At 36.9% G+C, this 20,731-nt stretch overlaps 1 protein-coding gene across 11 annotated transcripts in view; it reads right to left on the bottom strand.

The window, feature by feature from the left end:
• EXOC1 (exocyst complex component 1) overlaps positions 1 to 20,464 on the bottom strand; it is a 31,898-nt gene extending 11,434 nt beyond the window's left edge. For 2 of the 11 annotated variants that reach the window (XM_065836339.2, XM_071807507.1), the window contains exons 1-13: positions 20,364 to 20,457; positions 17,996 to 18,213; positions 15,933 to 16,066; positions 14,967 to 15,097; positions 12,744 to 12,903; positions 11,845 to 11,865; positions 10,888 to 11,075; positions 9,740 to 9,967; positions 9,180 to 9,312; positions 8,876 to 8,985; positions 8,313 to 8,366; positions 4,210 to 4,359; positions 2,659 to 2,764 (exon numbers count right to left, since the gene is read on the bottom strand). In XM_065836339.2, the coding sequence (XP_065692411.1) occupies positions 2,659 to 2,764; positions 4,210 to 4,359; positions 8,313 to 8,366; positions 8,876 to 8,985; positions 9,180 to 9,312; positions 9,740 to 9,967; positions 10,888 to 11,075; positions 11,845 to 11,865; positions 12,744 to 12,903; positions 14,967 to 15,097; positions 15,933 to 16,056 (1,405 nt within the window). In that variant the 5' untranslated portion in view covers positions 16,057 to 16,066; positions 17,996 to 18,213; positions 20,364 to 20,457. Of the gene's footprint in view, positions 1 to 2,658; positions 2,765 to 4,209; positions 4,360 to 8,312; positions 8,367 to 8,875; positions 8,986 to 9,179; positions 9,313 to 9,739; positions 9,968 to 10,887; positions 11,076 to 11,844; positions 11,866 to 11,989; positions 12,173 to 12,743; positions 12,904 to 14,966; positions 15,098 to 15,932; positions 16,067 to 17,995; positions 18,214 to 20,138; positions 20,306 to 20,363 lie in introns of those variants that run through there. The other 9 variants (XM_071807508.1, XM_071807510.1, XM_071807509.1 and 6 more) reach the window with 7 other exon arrangements.
• Positions 20,465 to 20,731: the final 267 nt, after the last annotated feature.

Here is a 20,731-nt window from a genome sequence, read left to right as displayed (position 1 = left end):
TTTGCGGTTTTCATTGTTGTTTGCTGTTGTTTTTTCCTCAGAATAAAAGTTTCTTCAAGTGGACTTCAATATGAAATTTAGAGTAAAAGAGCATCTGTAGTAGAGAATAGCTAACCAGTAAAAGGTATTTGCATACACACACTAAAAGCAGTATGTGGTATTAAGAAGATCTTGATGAGGATGGATGCTACAAGCCCCCAGAATGGAGCAGGCAAGCAGAACCTACTGTAATAGAATGAGTAAATACTTCTAAATGCCACAAACATGTCTTAAATACCAGTTGTTCTCAAGTAGGCAACACTACTGAAAATTACAGTATCAAACTCAAATTTAATTCCAGCCTAGTTTTCAGATCTTGGGGGTTTTGGCAGTTTTTGAATAAAAATGTTTATGCCTGATATATTTGGTATAAGCATCTGTCATGCATTGGTCCCACTTCTTCATCGTCCTCAATTTCCAAAAGTGCAGGACTATATCACAGAATGTGAAGAACTACAGGTAAAGATCAGGCCTTGGACAATCTGGGAGCCACAGTTGCTTTTGAGAAGGCACATCATATAAATGTATGACAGTAGTAGCACTCTTTCCCACATTGATTTTATGGTATTTAAGTATCAAAGTCTTGGCTTTATCAAAGAAAAAAAAAAAAAAGAAAAAACACTACTTAAGACAAGTGTGAATGCTCACGACCCAGATTTTTTTTTTGCCATAAAAATGCAGACAAAGAACCTTGCAGTAGCACAGAATGCCAGAATTCTCCCAGCATCCCCTCTGCGTTTGAGGCTTTCAAACAGCAGTGCTATTCCCAAAGCACAAAAAAAGGCAAGAACACACACCAACACAGCTTGGAAACAGGTCCTCTTTAGTGTCTGAGTACAACTGGAGCATTATGCACCTACACTATTGCTTAAATAAGTTTACTATTAAGAACTGATGTATTTTGAATTAACATGCATATAATAATAGTTCAACCACTACCTTCAACATAGAAGCCTTTGACATCACAAACCATCATAAACTGTTACAAATATAGAACTTGGTATTTAAATGGTGAAATGAAATAATTTATGTAGGGAACAGCTTTCTAAAGATACGTAATTTGCTTTCTTTCTTTATAAGATTAGTACTGAGGACTGAAGTTTTTTTGATCTAATTCATTGTCAGATTTGCCCCAGACATGTGGCCATTGATAACCATTACTTAATGGCTTAATTACTATTCATAACATTAATAATTCTAGGAGAATCCCCACTGGATACAGCTTCCAGTTTGAGGTTTGTGACTGGTTCCTACCAGTTTCTGAGGACTGGGCACTTTGGTCAAGTTTTGCATCAGTTTGTCACCAGCATAAACATAAACATACTCTTTGAATGATTGTGAAAATGTTATTTAAAAAAGAAATCAAATTAGGAGAACTGGTTAAACAAAACTTTGCTACTGTCCTCCTTGCCTATTCTGTGCAAAGTTCAAATATGCTTGAAGTTTGCACAAATACATGACAGAAGCCTTCTAGAAGTTTATGAACTGAAGAACCTCTTTCTTCAAAATGCCTGATTGCTCCATAATATTTACAGAAGTTAGGAAATTGCTACAAAAACTGTCTCCTCACAAATGCAAATCACAAAAGAAATGCCAGAATAAAGTGTTTAGAATGTTTTACAAATCAGTTTATATTAGGAGAAAGTGTTTTGTTGTTGAAGCATCTTTTCAAGATCTATGAATTTCACTGTACTGAGAGTGACACATTATGGCACCACTGGCTTCCCATGTCCAACAGCTTGCCAAGACTTATCTTTCCACTCACCTCACCACTCTCCTGCTTTCTTCCTTTCATTACTGTTTTCTGTTCTCTACCATCAAACTCCAAAGCATAAGTTCGGGACCCAAAACAGGCTTGACAGAACTTACTAGCTAAAACTGCACATCATTTCTGAATTTGGAGTTTGGAAACTGGTGAACTGTGGCAAATATAAATATTTTAAACAAAGTTTGAAATAGTGCACTTTAATATATAGAATAGCCAATACATAAAAACACCTACAGCATTGTTGCTTTCTAGGTATTCAGGCTATTTTTTTTTAAAGCTTCACTTCCATATTCTCACTAGACTACTTAAACCTAGCAGGAATACATACGCCCTTAAACAGGAAGACCTACAAGTTAACGAACGTATAATTTCTAGTCTCAGACTACAGAGGTAAATCCCACTGAAAACACAATGAAATACACAAGAGTCCTTCGTCAGACTTAGCATTAAAACTAGCTTCTTCAAAATCTACCCAAAACTTATTAAAAGCAGAAAGAACACACATATGCTGCCCAAGTTTTCTTTAATCAAAAAGGTTGATTTTTCAAATTTTTTCCAGTAACAAAGCAGGATAGTTCAAGTAATAAAAAAATGTTTGGCAGTTTGTTAAAAATTGAGAGCAGATTTGAAAATCTGAGAAATATCCTTCTATCTTGACCAATTTAACAAGATTCCGGTTGTGCGGCTTTGGCCTCCTAGAATTCAGAAGTTTTATCAAGCGTATTTTTCATCCAACTTGCCCGAAGTAAACAAATTTGCACCATTACAAAATTTGCCCTAGATGTCGTTATGAGTATTTTATAAAGAAATAATGAGATTCAAAGCAAGATATACAACTCCTGGAGGCTTACCAAACTTTTTTCCTTCTCTGGTTGTGCCCGTCATCTTGATCTTGGCAACTTCAAAGAAATCTTTGATTTCCCTTTCATATAGTCGTGATAAATAATCCATATAATTCTTAAAAGAAAAATCTATAGTTAACGGGTATACATATTGACTTTGTCCTATTATAGTTAGATAGATCTTAAAAACCAGCAATCCAGCAAGTAGGTAAGTTCTACTAAACAACAAACTGGTTTGGACTATATACGAATTTATATATTTATGTAGCATGCACAAAAATATATTAATGATATTTAAGCGGGTTATATTCATTTTCCTAGTGAGTTCATTGCGCATCAATCAGAAACCGTTAATTCTCCTCCACAAGAAAAAATACGCAATATGGTACATACAAATAGGATTACTAGCAGTAATACATCATAGAGTTCAATTCAAGGGTAGAACGGAGGGAATTCAGCACCATTCTCTGTAGCCTCTTTTACTAGACTCCTCTGTGCCGCAAAGCACATAGGATGCCATTCCTACACATCTTCCTGAGCATGTGACCTCCTTTATTACTACTCTTACAAGGAAAAAAAAAAACAAAAACAAAACACCTAGAAAACTTTGAGAGGCATAAACTCTGTGTCTACTTATTACAAGATTCAATCAATCCCAAAATAATTTGTTTGTAACACTGCCAAAAATCAGCCCAAGTTTTAAACAAGCAAGAGGACGCTGAAATTAGTTTTAAGATTATCTGGTTTGTTTAGATTTTTAGTACAAAGGTTATTATAATGTTTTATTTATCAAAGATCACCCAAGAATGTTTTTCCTACGTTCTTCAGAATTTATTTATTTAGCACACATAATACATAAATTTATTTTTTTTTATTAGACAATCACAAAGATGTCAACCATTCTTTGAGTATTTGCCTTACACTGAAATCAAAAGAACAATTACTTCAAAGCCATTTTAAGAGTAATTTAAATCTTCCACAGTTGAGTTTTTAAGAATGATAGTACTTGAATAAAAGAAGACTTGCTCTGTAAGGATTAACTTTCCCTTGATTTCTATATAAACATTTTCTCTACTTTTGCAGTATTTTTTTTTTCATTCCATGTCAGTTTTAAACAAGGTAGTTAGAAGTTACATATACACAAAGTTAAATGTTTCTAAATAATGTACTTTACAAGAGACCTCTGAAGTTTTTGATATTCCAAGTAAAATGAAGGTCTCTTGAAATAAAGATGTCACGTAAGCAATAAGCACATCAACATGAAAATAACTTCTTTTTCTTACTAGACATTAAAATGGTAAACTTGTTTTACATAAATATTAATATCTTATGACACTTCAGAAGAGAGAGACGTAAAATCTTGGAGAAAATAGAGGATACAACAAAACCCAAAAAATTAGATTTCCTGTTCCAAAGAGGAACAAGAAAAAAGGAGCAGTGAATTAAATTTAATATAAAAGAATATTAAAAGGACATGCACATACACACAAATTATTCTTTTGACTCTCAAACCCAGTATATTATGTATATTCTCTAGCACCATTCGAGCACTTCACATACCTTTGTTAGCCCTTCATATTTTCCATAATCTGTGTTCTTTAGCCACTCCATCAGTTTAGCATATCGAAGTAAATCTCTGTGAAATGGATGGTGATTGGGTAATGTCAATTCAGCAGAGTGCTGGGCAAGAGTAGAACTCTGATCGTGACCCTTGGTAAAAGAAAGCATTAAAGTGAATCTGGAAGCACTATACAGTAGTACTGGAAGTTTCCTGAAAAACTTAAAAATGAAGAGAGCATCCCTCTCAGACAAACAGAAAAGCATCAAAATACCTCGCATAGAAACTAAGTCCAGAGACGCAGATTGAAAAGACGCCTAACGTAATACAGACACTGAGGTACTACAGTTGTGGCAGGTAATACATCTTAGAAAACTTGTTTATTGTAAGGCACTTTGCCTCCAGGGTGAGTCAATTTGGCATTTTTGCAAGAGAATGCAAGGTATACCTGAGTGAAGATTTAATGACAAGTGTTCAACTGTTTCTGAAAAACTCTAAGAGATTATTACATTATTTCTCTAACCAACCAACCAACCAAACTCCGTATCTGCTTCTTTTTGAAGATTTGGTTCCCATACAGTGTAAGAGGTTTCAGGTCCCCAGTCAGTCAGTGACCTCGATGTTAATGATGAGCTTTACGCTACACCTCTGAAAATCTGCTCCAGTTCAACCCACTGTAGTGCACACTTTGGCCAAGCCTTAAAAACAGCAGTTCACGCATGTTCTCTCTCCCTCTACACAAATACAGACATGTGCACACACACACTTTCAGTAAACATTTATTAAACAGTTTACAACATGCAGGACAAATCAACCCATTTAACAGCAAGCTACTAACTTCACATTCCTCCTTTTATCTGACTTACCTCTTAAAAAAAAAATAGAAAAAAAAAAAACACCACAACAACAAAAAACGACCAAATAAAAAACCACACACAAAAAAAATATCCACTATCCTTTAAGTGAAGATCACATCATAGTGCTTGAACAATGTATGATTTAGCTTTAATAAGATTTCACTTGCTGTAACTTGCAAGCTTCCTGGACAATTCTGGAAGCAAGCAAGGTAACATCACACTTCAGTCATGCAGCACAACACACAACCCTTTGCCCTGCGCTAGTTGAAGGGAGGATGTGACTTAAGTTCAAAATGGCTTTACTATTTCCTGTAAAGTCTATTTTACTGGGCTTGTAATAAATACTACAACAGAACTTGATCTTAAGTACAGTTTGTGCCATGGCGGCACACAAAGATTCTCCTAATTGGTCTCCAGTTCTTGTAGCAGATCATGTGGGTGGTTCATGTATGTCAGTCAATGACAGTCCCTGACCCAGGAAGCATTCCTGAACTGTTCTGTCTTGGATAGGACAAGCTGGCAGAATATAAGCTATACAGTTTAAAAACTGCTTATGTATGTCTGCAAGTTAGAACAGAAGCTCACTTTTCTCCATTGCGGTGGGTACTAATCAGTTCAAGTCTTTGGTTAAAAAAAGCCATAAAAGCTTCCACAATACATTCACACATTTATATCTTTATTTTTTGAAAGAAAAAGGTCTTGATATTATTTGTAAAAGACTAATCTTTAGTAAGTAGCACAATGCAAACATGCCAGGTTCTAAATAAAGCTGGCATTACTTTTTGTATCCAGCACAAACATTAACTTACTCTAAGTCCTGTTTTCTTAACTACATAAACTGAGACACAAATGGACCCAAAGAAAGAAGCCCTAGATGACTTCATTCATTTATTCTCACAGACAATGAGAAGAGTCACATTGTTAATTTCCCTTCCCAAAGCAATCTTGTATTCTGACTCCAACAAAAGCTAACTTTATGAAGTGTAGTTCATGCAACATATAATTTGGAATTAGAATCCAACCAACATTCGCCACACAGCTGCTGATGTAATTAGCAACTTCATACTCTATACTGTGTGTACTTCTGGGGATGCGTATAACAAGTATTTCCCACAAATCTTTTATATGCTTTTATGAAAAACAGGCATAGAAAACCATTTCTGGTTCTCTCTCCTATCCCCTGGTGTGCAACATTCCTACAGCATGCATTTTAATGTTCCAGTTCATTATAGCTTAACATAATTTACCTGGTGGTTTTCACAGATTTCTTCAACTAAGTCCAAAGGCTAGTTGATATTACTGTCAGGAAATACTCAGCTATCCAAGTTCTTACTGCTTCTTTCATCTAACAATTTTATTCATGTCCCTTTATTAGACACAACATATTTTTTGCTTAGTAGTTGCATTCTTCATAAAGCTAGATGATAAATCCCCTCCCAAGATAAATTTCTCTGTTACCAAATGATACCGCAAGCTTGTTATTCAACTATTTCGTAGTTTCAAAGCTTCAAACTATTTCACATTTAAAGACAGAAAGCCCAGAGTTGCCTTTTATTTGAATGCTGAACCTGGTTGTTAATAAAAAAGAAAAATATTTATAGACACACAGTAAGGTTAATCAAATAATATTAGGACACAATACAGACAACTACATTAACTGTTAGTAACAGTTATTGCAAACAGTTTTTAACATTGCAGTGAATGGCAATCCAAAGTTGCATTTCTCTTTAAATCTTTCCATATTTATTCTCATTTTTATGTAAAGAAGATGAAGCGCCTTAATATCTTACAACAGTAGTTTGAATCACAGCATTGGGTTTGTTTGCCTTTAAAAAAAAAAAAAAACAAAAAAATTTCATACTTCTAAGGTAATATATTTAGTTCAAAATGTCAATGCAACTTTGGTCTTCCATATAAAGAGTTTCAAATCAGAATGTCTTGCTTTTAGTAGCAGCTGTCTAGACATCATCATGTTTTCATTTGCCATTTTAATTTAGAAATCTGTATCTGCCTTAGTTTTTTCTGAAGTGCTTTATTTTTTTAAGAGAAACATTCTAAACAAATCATGCAATTCCTCAGATGCTAAAGTAACAACGTATTCCAGCTAGGCTTTACAAAAATGTGTGGTTGAGAAATTGCTACATTCTATTCATCAGACCAACCAAACAAGGTCATTTTAGTAAGACAACACAAAAATCTGTTGTAGCTCCAACACTTGAATCTGTATCTCAGAATGAAGTATATATACAGTGAGGCCATGTTTTTTTTACCAGCTGATTAATACCTCACAGTCAACAGCAGATCAAATCTTTTCAGAGGGAAGTTTATATGAAAGACAGTGTGAGGCCACTATCAGTACCAGAATTTAAAAAAAATAAATTGCAAATTGGTAACAGCATTCTCAATAGCACTGAAAAGTCTCCTGAGAGGTATTTCATCTAATACACATCTAATTCCACAGTAGTAATAATAATCTCTTACCATTTTAAAAAATAAAATCCTCAGAAGAGAATGTCAGAAAAGGCATTCTATTAAACAGCCACTTTTGTATGCAAGTCCAAAATCCAAACTTTGTGAATGTATTTACATAGGACTTACACTAAACAGCTTCTACTTGTTCATTTAAAGGCCAGGACACAGTTTGTGCTCAGTTTTTCAAAATATGAAAACTCACAGGAGAAACATACTTTCTTATGAACAGAAACTACAGGCAAAAAATATAACATGCTGTAGAACTGGAATTCTTCTGCAAAGGAAATAAAGTGTAGGAAGCACATTGCCATAAAAAGCCAGGCTTGTACTCTCAAATGCAATTTTCTATAGAATTATCCAGTCTTAACTCTATTCCATTTTCTGCACACAGTCTAGTACATAAAACAAAAAACTTCCAAAACGTTGATTGTGCTAATATGTATAAAAACTGATTTTTTTTTTTTTACAAATATTACAATGTAACACAATTGTATTATCTGTACAGTTGTACACATATTACAATTTCCTGAAAATATTTTTTCTCCATACACCTCATTCTGTGTTTTAGCAATTTCTGGAGATCGCACTGGAGGAATGTTAACTCATAAACAGATAAGCAAAGCTGGAGGCCTAATAAGAATAATGGAAGCATAGGTCTGATGCTGTGCAACCAGTAAGGATAAATTTCTTTTTGTAAAGCCAAAGATGCAGCTGCTAGGTAAGTCAAGCTCAAAAAAATTAGTTAGAAAAACTTGTATCAAACCCAATGTACTCACTGCAACTGAAAGAGAGTAGGGCCTGTTACAGAGCTGAAGGAAGTTCTGATTAAACTAATTGGAGATAAAAAAAAAATACAGAAATGAAAAAAAACCTGATGCTAAGACAGACACCCAGACTTTAGGAAACAAGCCTTAGGACAGTGATTTCTGAAGATTTGAATTTAAGACTCAAAAACCAAGGTTTACTCATCTTACTTTTAATGGTTTAGGGTTTTTTATGGCCCTTGAAGTTCAGACAGCAAGAACTCCTATGTTCTCAGTCTCTGACATGCTTCAAAAAATAAGTGCTTTTTCTCCTCAAGCGTTACAATTAAAATAAATTCTTATATACCACACAATGTGCTTAATTCAGATACTAAACCCACCAAAGAGAGGGTTTTTTTAAATATGAGACTTCTGTAGGAAACTATAGTTTGGTATGCTTAGTATGCCTGAAGTGCCTCTAGCAGTCCATTTGTTTACTGCTTACATCACAGAACATTTCCAACTTTAGGTGTATTGGTTTGCTTGTCAGGAAAAGTTTGTGACTGAAAATTTCACAAAATATTAAGAAATAATACCTGATGAACAAATACGCTGTTCAAATGACTGGCAAGTCTCCGTGCAAATTGCTCACGCAAGTCACTAAACCGCTGTTGTTGCTGTTTCACTGCTTGAAGCATATCATGTCCTAAAAACAAAAAGAACTTCACAGAGTACAAAACATACAGTAACATATTGTATGTGGGAACTACTGGGACCAGAGGCAACAATTCCCTCAATCTAACAGAAAGAACACCTGAGACTAGTTGGAAAGGCACATACAATAAAGGTACTACCATAATAAATTTTGTACATTAGATTGTAGTCTAACAGAAACATTACCTGGACGAAGAGCTACATTCATACACTGCAAAAGGGCATCTGCTGCATTAGTGCAAGCCTCAATGCCTCGAGAAGATGTCAGATCTCCCTCCTGAAGGGCCTTTATATGACCTTTAGCCAAATCCATGTGATTCTACAAAATAATGGATAGTATCATCATAGAATCATAGAAGAGAATCATAGAATCATTTAGGTTGGAAAAGACCCTTAAGATCATTGAGTCCAACTGTTAATCAACTCCACCACTAAACCATGTCCCTAAGCACCACATCTACATGTCTCTTAAACACTTCCAGGGATGGTGACAAGCACTTCCCTGGGCAGCCTGTTCCAATGGTTGTCCATAAGCCAGAAGCAGGTTAGTTTGCTATTGCTTAACAATAATGATAAATATAATACAATTCCATCATTACAAAAATATACTGGTTAGTGCAATAATAAAACAGAACAAACTAATTATTTTAAATAAACCTCATACATGGTTGCTAAAGAGGGTAGTAACCTAAAAGAATTTTATACCTGATGTGAACAACCATAGTGAACACAATAAAAATGCTTACCACTAAGAACTCTATTTCTGACAGTAGCTTCACATTATTTGTGTTGCTGAGATGGATTAGGTGGTTGCTTTCTGAAATCTGATCCATTTGCTCTTTTACACTCTGAAGCATTTCTTCATAACTGCTCAGCTTCAGCTCAATCTGGTCAACTTCCTTTAGAGCTTCATCCAGCAACTTCATCAAGATATTCACCTGTTTCTCTGAGGCCATAATTGACTGGATATTTGCCTGTACAGAAAATTAAGCCATAAGATTTTGAGATACTTTCTTATATCTCAAAAGCATTCTGCTATATCCTTCTGTCTCCATCACTGTCAAATACTTTCCAAAATCCTTGATGAAAGAGACAAAACAATATAAGCTTGCAGTATTTCTCATTTAAAGTGTTATTGAACACAACAGTGCCTCAGTCCGTTAAATTTATTAAAGAAAAGAGATAAAACCAAAACTTTGCTCAAATTTGTAGAACTGAAGTATTGATCTGCACAAAAATAAAAACCAAACAGTAATGCCTACTATACTGGAACATTTTTAGTTCCAGAAAAAAAGCTTAGGTGATAAGGTCACATAAGGTCACCTCTTTGATAACAGCCATTTTCAAAATATGAGAGAAACATCCACTCATCAATTTGAGGAGGTTGACTGTTCTCTTAAAACTGTAACCCCTACACGTCCCTCAGGTTTTAAGTGGCCTCTAGAATGCTGGGTTGTTTAAAAAGCAAAATAGCCAACAGTATGGTACCGCTACAGACAGTCCAATACTGCAACGTTGTTAGACTATGCCAGTTTCCCGGTTACACTGAGAGTAGTATTTTAGGCATAAGAGTTCCCATTCATGGACACGAACATCTATTCTCTCTCTCCCTGCACCCTTGCCTTCAAGAAAGGTCTATGTAGAATGCCTCCCTGGTTTCTTCTCAAGTCATCATTCCAAAGCCTGTGACTGACCCCAGAAGGTCTCAAGGTAAAGAGCAAAGTTGAAGATCTTTAAAATAGATAGGATGTAGCTCTGCTTAGGAACAGGTATACATTTATCTTTAAATATGCAGCAGAACATGTTAGCTACCTTTTCAAAGCATGCTACATAGTCAGTATCAATGAAAACAGTTCAACATGCTAACACACTGTACATTACAAGAAATGTTTACCCCATCCAGCACTTGTAGCTCCCTGGACAACTTCTCTGCAAAGGCTTCCGCATTAGAAATAGCATATTCACAGCCTTCCATCATTATTTCAATATCCTGTTCTTCTCTTGCGTTTAACTCCTGGTATTCATCCACAGACTCTTCATCACCTCCTGTTACACTTTGGTTCTCTCCACTTGGAACAGATTCTTACGTAGAAAATGGAAATAAAATACGTCAGCAAGTGCAGAAAGTCACAAGCATTCTAAGAGTACTTCAGTATGTTCCACTACCTTTAAGTAAATTAATCCTTTAAACAATTTTCATAACAAGCACCTGCTACCTGCATACCCTTTTCACAAATCTCAGTCTTCCATGGGCTTCATTATTATTTCCAGAACAGGTTCCCAACAGTGATGTTTTCTAAATTACTCTATATCAGCAGAATACAAATAGCCACCTTCCTTTATTGCATGTACAAAAGGACATGCTGTCTCACTCAATTCACCTGTCACACTATTAATCAGCATCAGAATACATTACAGCATTAACGCTAGACTTGTTGGCAGAAGATCAGTAGAAGTTAGACTCTCATTTTGGTAGAGAGAACATAAGGGAAACATATTGCAGTAGATAAAGAAATATACCACTGCATAAACAAAAAATATATTGATGTTCAAGATAAGTTTCATAGCAGGAAAAAGTACTGAGGTAAGTGAAAATTCTATAACAATGTTTTCATGAACTAAGATTTCTCATGGCAGTGCTTATTTAATTCAACAAGCCATTCCAAGGCTGACAAATGTTTTTTATAGAACATTAACACAGTCCAGCCAGAAACTGTTCAGGACATTTGAAACATCTCTTATCTCTCACAATTTGATGTTATCCAAAATACTATTTTGAATTCTTTTAAAAGGCATAGTATTTAAGAAAAATTGCTTACAAAGCGGAATAAAGGAAAAAGGTGTTACGCACCTTCTGCAACTTTAGGCAGTTCTGAAGAATTAAAAGGTATGGAAAAGCAGAGGAAAGGAAGCAGAGAATGTTAGCTAGACAAAGGATGAACAGTGTGTATATTTTTAAGTGGCAGCAAGTCTGAATGTTTTAATAGTGCACTAACTTGAAAAATTAGAGGTTGGTTAAAAGCAAATTTCAGTCAACACCAAAATACAGAAATGCTATCCTCCCTGTTTCACATTTCTAATTCATGTTCTTCTGCACAAGCCGGTCTAGTATTCAACATCAACAGCTCATCCACTTCTGACAGACTTCAACATGACATATGCTTACTCACTAGGCTTTACTAAAAAAAAAAAAAAAAAACTATTAAAAGATAACATGACTGTAACAATATTTTATACAGCATGAGTAAACAATATACAAAGCCCTCTTAGCAAGCAACCAGTCACATAAACTGTAACAGGGTCCATCAGAACGTAACATCTGCTAACCACAGTTTATAAATCAGAAATCTCATCTAAAATCTCACATAATCTTTAGCATGCTACTGAAATGACACTTTGTAAAGCATTTTTCTAAATTGGGGAAAAGAAAAAGGGAACAAAAGCAGATTTGTTACACATTTAGTCCTACCAGATCCTACAGGTAGCTTTTATTTTGTTCAAGACCCAGAATGTCTTAGAAATACAATATGCTTATCAATATTTAGAACTTCATTAATGAAGTATTTTGTCTTGGTTCTCAGTTTTCTAACAGAAAATCTGTTATCTAATCACCTTGTTTATCTGAAGGTTTAGAAAATATAAAATCGAATAGGACAAAACATCAGGATTAGGATTCTTTTTTTGTAGTGTATCTGATTTACATCAGTAATTACTAAGGTTTATGCTTAACATACAGTTGTAGAAATTTACCTTCCAAAAGCTGTGAACTAACATTAATAAAGTCAATTTTCTTCCTAAGATATCGCTGATTGAGTTTCCAGATACACGAAATGAAGGTGTTCTTTTCCACTGTGCTGCTCGCAACCCACTTGTACACTTTATCAAAATGCAAGTCAAATTCAGGATTCTCCTGCAAAAGATGAGATATGTTACAAGCTCAACAGTCAAATGATTCTCTGAGCAGCAAAGATTGTTTACTCATTTAATTATTGAGATGACAGGATAAAAATGAAATTACATAGATGCCAACCTTGAGCTGATATACCAACACTGGCACCCTGGTGCACCTTAATTAAAGTGCTAAAACACTGGAAGTGAAGAAACAGAATCCACACTATGAAGACAGTATTTGGTCAAGCCAGATAAGGCAACAATAACACATAATACAGAGATCTGTAAGAGTTTCAAGAAACATTTGACAGTGCTATCTGCTTTGAAACACTGTCCTCAGAATAACTAATGCCTTGTGTTAGCCTTCTGAAACTAAAAACACTACCTGGAATTACTGAAAACATATACAACACAATTCCAGTAGACTTAGAGGAACAGGCAAGGGTAAAAGTTAGGAACACTTTATATATTTTATAGATATGATAATGTTTAATAGCACCGAACAAGATAGGAAGACTATTTGGTATCTTAGAGGTAAAAAGCTATCACAGAAGCAGTATCAACTAGATTTGTTGCCTGATGAGAAAACTGCTTTGATAACAATTCAACAAAGTACTTTCCTTTCTGCAGCCACTTATGAACTCAGTATGGACTCTAACTGGTAACAGTCTATTTTTAAAATCATATTCCAAGTATTTTACAAGGTCCAACCTCCTGACAGAAAATCTTCTTGCCTCAGATACATGTTAAATTCTTACAGTTTGTAAAAACTACTATTGCTTCTATTTATTACTTATATTGTCGCTACTATCTGCAGAAGCAGGCTGCACATGAAACTGCAAATGATGGCAAGTGGTGTTTCCTGTAGAGGGCAATCAAAGCAGCTATGTTTTTTTCTATAGCTTATATTGATAAGTATAGTTACCATACATTTCTAAACAAAGAGTATCATTACATAAAAGTCGACCTGACAACTAGTGCAGGAAAGGTCTATGGCAAAAGAGTTGCAAAGGATCATATTTGGAAAACAAAGCACGATGTACCTATCAACTTCAATTCTGACATTTTTTTTAATGTGAGAGAGTTTGGCATTCAACATTTGGTTTTTGAAAGAAAATTTCAAAATCACTCTTTAGAGTGTATTTACATTACAGAATATTTCAGAAAACAGTTAACTGAATTCTGGTTTGCAAGAAAAAGCCCTGAGAGATGGTATAATTTTTAAACAGATCCTTAACCTGAAAGAAGGAATTATCCAACAGGGTACTCAAGAAGAGCAGGAAAAATCTAAAATCTAGCCAACAAGTATGTGGATAACTGAAATAACAAAACATATTAAACTTATACTTAGTCAGTGGGAAATTCAAGAATATTCAACTTCATAATTTTCTGCACTATTCTTCCAAAGCACCAATTAGAAGAACATAGAACCAGACATCACAGGATGAAGATTTTTCACCTCTGCCTATGTGTACATCTTATTAATGACAACAGACGAATTTAAATCATCAAAAATAGGTTACTCTTTTCTATGGAAATGAAAAACACCTCAGGACTGTATGCTTTCCAACAAACGGCCAATGTCACAATTTAGAGAAGAGGCATAAGAGCTCACCTTCAAAAGCTTATATATTGCTCATTAAGAATTTTTTCAGTGTGCCAGTAAATAAATATTCCATGTAGCTCAATGTCATCAGTAACAAGATATTTTTTTAAGGGGATACTAAGCTTGGAGTAAAAATTTACAGAAAACTTGAAACAAAAAAAAAGTACTGGGCCTTAGCACAAGCACTGCAGAGCCACAGAGAGATCACTACAATTAAAAGGGCAGATATTAAGTATTGCTATTCAAGCATATCTAGACTACTCTTACTCAGTTTACCAGGGTTATATTCTTGGAAAAGCTAGAAGAAAATGCAGGCATAAGCAACACTAGAATTTAACACACTAATTCCTAATTAATGTGTTACCAATCTAAGCTTTAAAGCAGTCAGTATCAATAAAGTTAACTCTAACTAGGAACCAAAGGGATGTTTTGAGCAGAGCAGTAAACAAACAAACAAACAAAAAGGTTACACATACTTTAACAGCATCTTTGGCATCAACAACGGCAAGATCTCGAAGTCCCCACGCAGTCTGCCTTTTGTAGAAATCTCCCTTGTCAGATTTTTTTACTTTTACCACATTGACTTGCACTGGTCGTTCTGTGGTCACTGTTAAATCAAGTAAAAGAGTAATTTCAAAATGCACAAATTACTTCAACCTCTGTTTCTGCTGTAGTTCAACTTCTGAAATCAATTATCTGTGGGGGAAATTTTGTAATATTCATTTGATTAAGAGACCCTTTGAAACATTTTGTCCATCATTTCCACAGTTAAGTTTAACTCTCAGTCAACCAGATACACATCACTATACAGCTTGTGAAACAATTAACCCAATTTACATGTATTTCTTTGATACAGCAGCCTCAGACCATGGTCACCTCACTGACAAAGCACAGAGGTAAATGGAGATTACAGTCAGAATAAAAACATTTTTGGAGATTTCTCAGTAAAAAAAAAAATCGTAGCAAGTTAATTTATTGACAGATTGACCAAAGCACCTAATTTATTGAAGAGACATAATATAATGCACATACATTCAAAGGAACATTAGAACTCAGTAGTTACCGTGCCTTTCCAGAGCCCTGTGCCTTGGACTCTAACTAGTACACTTGACTGCATTTTATTTAGGCTGATCAGTCCAAATGCCTACTAACCCTGCTTTTAAGCACTATATACAGTCTATTTCAAAAGCTCACCCATCCCACACAAATAATTTTGATTCTTTCATTTCACATTACAAGCAGATCCGGGTACAGGGTTTTGTTTCCTTTTTAATAGAAGCAATAAAGGAAGTATATGCTATGATTTATTTTCTCCATTAGAAATGGAAAGCACCTGCTTTATATTGGGCAAGAATAAATATTTTAAGTACAGCTAAAACATATGCCAACAGAATAAAAAACAAAGGTGAAGACAAGAAATACAGGATGGTATTACTATATACCTGTGGCACACAAAAAGCAGTTTCTCTTCTTTTTGCCTGCTTTGCACACGTTCACAATGCTCAACAAGCGTTCATCATTGGGAGTGAAAATATCCCTCTGTAAAGCATGCTTGATTGCAGTCATTTTCTCTCAGCTGAAAGATTTTTAAGAAGTGATAATACATTCAGGCACATTTAACACACACACACACACACACACACACACACAAAAGAACCAGTCATTTACTTACAGCAACTATAGTTTTTTTAAATTAAATTTTACAGGTAACTTCATAAATCATAATTTAGACAAGCACGACAGACAGGTAGAAGATAAGCCCACTTTAGGAAAAAGTCCAAGATAAGCTTACTTCAGTTAGACAACTGTAATTTATCAACACTAGGATGATCCTTCTGCCAAATTTAATGGAGAACTAGAAGCTTCTTAGTAGTAAAGTGGAATGTGAAGCATTAAAAAAAAAAAAAAGTTGCAATGGGAATCCAGAAAAAAAAAAAAAAAGACTCCCTCACAAAGCAGTGGAATTTTAGAATGGATATGAATGCCACAGATCCAGTAAAAATCTGTGTGAAAACAGGTGAACTGAAAAAAAAAAAAAAAAAAAGATGACGAAATCTGACAGGATGGAGAATCTGAAACTGAAGTCACTACAGTGATGACCTCAAATGAATCTTAAAGTCCAGAACCCATCAGATATACCAAAAACCTTCAATTAAAACTTCAGGACTCTTTCATCAAATCAAGGTTATATGCTTGGCAAACCAAACTGAAAATAATGTTCCATTTAGAGGGAGAAAAAGTGTCTCCAGATCCCTGCTTTGCAGGAGGACTTCTGGAATACAATCTGGACTGACGTACAACATACTGTATCAATCCACCACTCACATGCTACAATTCCAAGTCTAACAAATTATTAGTTTCAAGTCCTGGTGTACCACATACACATCCTAAACCTCTTCTGGTGGAGAGAAAAATCAGTCTGATTCAGGATCAGTCCCTGCATGCTCCCTCACTCCCTCCTCCCTTGGTATCATAAGAGAAATTCAAAATTAGTACTTGATACCATGTTATGAGAGCATCCGCAAGTATCCTGCTCAAACAGCTTGTTTAAAGCAGAATAAGTATATCACTCACAAACCCAAGCCAATAAAACAACAACAACAACAACAACAAACAGTACTAGAGTTTTCCCAGGTTGATACCTCTGTAAAGAACATGAAATCATAAGACATTACAGAGGGCCCATGTAATAGAATGTAATACATTTTTCTTAAATCAGATTTATCTTTTGGATAGTGAAGTATCTTTCATTAAAGTTTCCTTAGAACATCTCCTGGAAGACACAAACTGTGGGGACAGATAAACACCTAAGGTAACAAACCTCTAAGCCTCTAGAAATACAGTATTGGGTTTGTTTGTTTGATGTTTTGCAAAGACCTGCCTTGCTGCTCTTGCCAGCTACCACATACTACTAAATGTAACAGGCTGTTCCTCTTCCTCTTTATCCTCAAATGAGGATCTGGCAATTGTTACAGTAAGGCACAATAAAGAAATGCATCTTTGTAGCTGGCAGGAAGTTTGACTCCAAGGCCATCTAGATCTGAGAAGGAAACAACACAATTTTGCAAAGGTAAGTCCATCAGGTTTGACTAGTTTGCTGCCTTTTTTGGATGCATGGACTGGAGCTCAGAAATTGCATTTTTTTTTTTTTTTTTTTTTTTTATTACAGAGTTTCTTATCTAGCAAGGGAGAAACAGGATATTTCAAAAACAGAAAGAAAGTAAGCATGTACGCTTAGCAATAAATCAAGATATTTCTTCTAGGAATCAAGTGCTGACCTTGAACACTCTAAACAAATGCTAAAAAAGACAGACTTCTGCTGAAAGACAGTAAACAGACATTACTTATTCACTCTCATAGCCTGTAACAGCAAACACAGGAGATTGTACAAGGCCATCAAGGATCCCTTTACACCTTCTGGTACAGTGGCAGATACCATTTAAAGTCAATGATGTAGTTGTATACCAAATCAGACCATCAGGCTGCATGAATGAGGTGCACTCACCTTTAATAGCAAAAGTACTTTCCTAACAACACCTAGAAGTTTGCTTCCTAGTTTTTCTTCTGATTAAAAATAGGGTTTTCAGGTGATTTGGGGGAGGTAGAGGAGCAGAAAAGGAGGTAGAGAGAGATAGGGGCAGTGTATCTGTTCACAGGGTTCCCCCTACAAGTTATTCACCTCTGCAGTAACAGCAGCAGGAGTGAGTAAAGGCTGAGAAGGGGCTGTAAGAAAAAAAAAAAAAAAGCAGCTCAGACTTGTATGACGCATTAACAACTGTTTGTTTAAAAAGCCTTCACTAAGAGTTCTGATTTTCTTTGGCAGTGCCTTCAAGTAAGTATGCAACATGCTCAGATGAAAGCATCTGTACTTCTAGCATGTTCACTTATGGTAAAGGATTTGCAGAGGTTATATAAGACCAGCATTAAACTAACTGTGCACCAAACAAGAATAAAATTCCAAGGAAGTCACAAAACTCTGAAAGAGACTTCTAAAACAGACATCAGTATAATCACCTGGTTTCCCAGCAAAGCATAGTCTAGTCTACAGATTTTAGAAATCTGGGGTGGGAGGATGGAATGACATCACCCAATCCTCAAATTCCAAAGATCAAATGGAGAAGAAAAAAACAACCAATCAACCCCCCCGCCCCCCCCAACAATACACACCGCCCAACCTCCAGAAAATGAAGTAATCAGCAATATTCACCCAATTCAGAACAGTTCCTCACACTACAGAGAGATTCTAGGTAGACTAAAAAGAGCAACACTTAGACATCAATTTCAATGTGTTTATTTAAATGCAGAAGCTACAATATCTCTACACTTGGGCCTTAAAATTCTACAGCATGTTAAAAATATGGTTAATACATATCACATACTACGCTGTCTGATGCTGAGACAATATATGGAGTTAAATCAAGCTGGATTTTTCTCTTGGAGACACCTGGGTTGCTTTCTCTGACAAACATACAGCAGAGACAAAAAGTTCCCTTGACACTTAAAACAGAAGAGGCATTGATTTTCCTTTCAGTCTTTTATGTCCCACTGTCTCAGCTCAGCTGGCTGCCGTCACATCTCTCATCTCAGGGAATCTACTAGCTTGAAAGATTACTAACCCAAGAGCTTTAGGAAACAAGAGACAATATACTAAGCTGGAATCAGCATTGTCAAGTGTACAGAGCTCAGGGCATCCAAAGAAATGCTGTTTATATGAGACCCTAATGGCAAGGTAACACACCAAAGCTCCCGTCTAACAGCTTTCCTCCCCTTTCATCAAATGCTGGGCTCAGCTTCTGTTTCCAAAACTGCATCAGGCTGTCATTGCTGTTACTCTTCAACAAGTGCGTAAAATGCACATACAAAGTACCAACAACCCGCTGTATTTCAGAAATATCCCCTTTCTTTCCTGATTCCTGGTTTTACTTTCTGCTCTAAATCACAGTGAGACTGCTGTAGCTCACCAGCTCTCCCATTTCAGTGCTAACACAAGTTGTCCAGAATACACTTTTCCCATGAAACACAACACATTAAACCTGAGATCAAAGACTTGCTCTGACATATAGTCCAACTTCTTTTACAAACTCAACCTCCTTAGTCACGGCTGTCAAAACTTCACAACGTGCCAGGACAAGGTACATCACCAAGTTCTTCACATGTGACTCCTGCTGTCCCAAATGAACACAGAATTAAACACAAAGAATTGGACATAAAGCTGCTTCCCTAGAAAAATGCTTCAAGAGGGCTGAGTCCATGCCAGTCTCTAATAAAGCCCCTTAGATACTGCTACATTTATTTTTCCAATAATGTTAAAAGCCTCGGCTACAGGAAATCTACCAAATGCACCACATCTCAGACACAGCCTAGCCAGGAAACACACGGGAAGGACTCGACTGAGTGGTGATCGGGCTCCTCCGTGAGCACTGCTCGGCCTCCACACGTCTGTCAACAGGAAAACGCGCTTCTCCTGCGTCCCAGTAGGTTAGAACGTAACTCGAGAGCGTAGCCTAACCGTAATATCCCCGGGAACGCCGTTCACAGCAAAAAGTCGTTCAAAAGATCGTTAATTTAACAAGAAAACTCCGGAGAGCTATTGATAGCAGCGGCGGCCTCTCAAGGGCCCCTCTCGCACCAGTTTCACCGCCTCCCACCTGCCAGTCCCGCAGAAACTGCCCGCAGCCAGCCCTCCGCGCAGCCGCCGGCGGGAGGCAGCCGCAGCCCCGGCGCCTCGCTGCCGCCACGGCCCCACCCCGAGCCCGGCGGCCCAGACACAGCCTGGGCGACCCGTGGAGCCCGGCCCGCGGAGGGAAGAGCGGCAGGGCCCCACACCCCGGGCGGGAAATGGACGGAAGGAGCCGGAGCCGCGCCGCTCTCACCGCGGGGCCGGGGCCGGCCAGGCCGTCAGGGAACGGGCCGCCTCCGCCTCCCGCCGCAGCTGCCCGCAACGCCCGCTTCCGCTCACGTGATGCCAGTAGCGAGACTGAAGGCTAGGAAGTCTGCACACTCCGCGCAGCGCCCCCTCCCGGACAAGATGGGTGCAATGGGTGTAACGCGTGTGAGGGCCGTAACGCCCGCCCCCCGGCAGAGTGGGGCGGGGGAAGAGAGAGCGGGAGGATCGAGCCAATAGGAGCGCGGCAGGGGCGGGGCGGGGCAGTGGCAGGGCGGGGTGGTGCTGGCCGCCGTGTGAGGGTGGAAAAGGACCTGGGAGTTCTGGTTGACAATAGGTTGACCATGGGTCAACAAT

This window comes from Patagioenas fasciata, chromosome 4, assembly GCF_037038585.1.
Source record: "Patagioenas fasciata isolate bPatFas1 chromosome 4, bPatFas1.hap1, whole genome shotgun sequence".
Lineage (NCBI taxonomy): Eukaryota > Metazoa > Chordata > Aves > Columbiformes > Columbidae > Patagioenas > Patagioenas fasciata.
The sequence above is the reverse complement of the archived record's forward strand: the minus strand, read 5'-3'. Positions and strand labels throughout refer to the sequence as shown.